General features: G+C 34.8%; 1 protein-coding gene across 1 annotated transcript in view; it reads left to right on the forward strand.

Annotated features, from left to right (window-relative positions):
• The window catches only part of LOC103211891 (pleckstrin homology domain-containing family A member 5-like), a gene marked incomplete at its 3' end in the record, with an annotated part of 249,977 nt that overhangs the window by 199,306 nt on the left and 48,940 nt on the right, over positions 1–1,731 (forward strand). Inside the window, exon 5 of the mRNA XM_007957865.2 lies at positions 1,172–1,292. Coding sequence (XP_007956056.2) covers positions 1,172–1,292 — 121 coding nt within the window. The remainder of the gene's footprint in view (positions 1–1,171; positions 1,293–1,731) is intronic.

The raw sequence follows: 1,731 nt of genomic DNA on the forward strand, positions 1-1,731 counted from the left end.
AACAACAATATAATATTCTAGACTAATAATAACCATGGTTGCTATTTAGTAGTTATATGTATTTGGTATGTTATATATACCTTAAATCACTGTGTAATATTATAGTGCGCATATACTTCCATTCCAGACTCATATATTTAATACTTACTTGACACATCTCCACTTGGATACCTAGTAGGCATCTCAAACTTAACATAGCCAAAACAGAACTCTTAGTTCAGCTCTGCATCCCTATTTCCAACCTACTCTTCCTCCAATCTTCCCTTTTGACTCTAAATCTAGGGCCATCATTGGTTCTACCATTCTGTCACCTCACATCCAGTCCATTCATCTTTTTTGCTCAGTCTCCAAAATGCATCTTGAATCTTGCCATCCTAATCCCGTAGTTTAAGAGTTGAGAAAAATTGCAGGATAGTTGCAGAGTAGAGGAAAATTCTGCTCTGTGTGACTCTGGTGATCCATACAAGGGAACAAGAAGAAAGTAATATAGATAGCCCAGTCTCCCTTTATTTTGTGTTTATGAATATAAAGACGTTAAATTAATTTTTTTTCCCTGAATATGCTCAATTCCATATGAATTGGTTTTGCTTTTAGATGAAAAGCAGAGACTGAGAAAATGTCTTGCCCCCAAATAATGTAGCTCGTAAATGGTGAGATTGCACCCAGGTACAGCTTCTCTTTTCATTATGCAAGTGCTTCTAAAGGCTTTCATTTTTGAAACTGGTACCTGGGCTTTCCTGGGCATATTTCATCTCCCTACATCATGTTTCAACTCACATGAGTTTGAATATGTAAGTATAGTTCTAAATCACAAGTTCATATTGACTGAAGAAAAGACTGCATTGAGTGCCCTATTTAAGAGTGAATATGTTCATGTTAAGCTTATAGTTGATCATTCAAGACCTCTTAACTGGATTAAATACATATCTGGTTCCTGGCACAGAGAAGGTTTGCAGTAAATATGTAAATTCATGTTATCAACTTAGGTTCTGCTTGGAAGTGTTCATTATATTTAAAGTAGTTGTGAATACTAAGTTTTGGTTCTAGAGTACCTAGCGTCTCATTGTTTTGAAAAAGTACAATTCCAGCACTGTTAACTGTAGGAAAGCTTTCATATAAAGCAGTTTCCATATATAGCAGGTCCTAGCATTTTGATGTATTATATTTTCAGGACTGTTTCAACCATGACATCTGAAGAAAAAAAGGAACGACCTATAAGTATGATAAATGAAGCTTCTAACTATAGCATGACTTCAGATTATGCAGTGCATCCAGTAAGCCCTGTAGGCAGAGTAAGTTATTTTGTTTACTGTTAATTATTGATAACTGGTACTCATTATCTATTACTGTCACTCTTAATAGACTTAGTTTTTAATAGAATTAGTTTTTAAGAATAATCACTTCTTTTAATTGTTACATGAACCTAATTACATTGGAGGTTGTTTATATAAGAAATAAGAGCTTAGAATATAAAGTAATAAGATTAATTTAATGACTTAAAAAAATACTTTAGAATTCAGAATCTATATATATGGAGCTGTGGTGGCACAGTGCCTAAGGCATTTGACTGCTAACCAGAAGGTTGGTGGTTCAAACACACCAGCTGCTCAGCAAAAGGAAGGTGGTGCCATCTACTTCTGTAAAAATATACTGCCTTGGAAACCCAAAGGGGGTCACTATGAGTCAGAATCAACTTGATGGCAGTGAGTTTCGTTTTGTGTATACATATCC

The sequence above is a fragment of the Orycteropus afer genome, unplaced genomic scaffold, assembly GCF_000298275.1.
Source record: "Orycteropus afer afer isolate SDZICR_OR568_19922 unplaced genomic scaffold, OryAfe1.0 scaffold00813, whole genome shotgun sequence".
Taxonomy (NCBI): Eukaryota; Metazoa; Chordata; class Mammalia; order Tubulidentata; family Orycteropodidae; genus Orycteropus; species Orycteropus afer.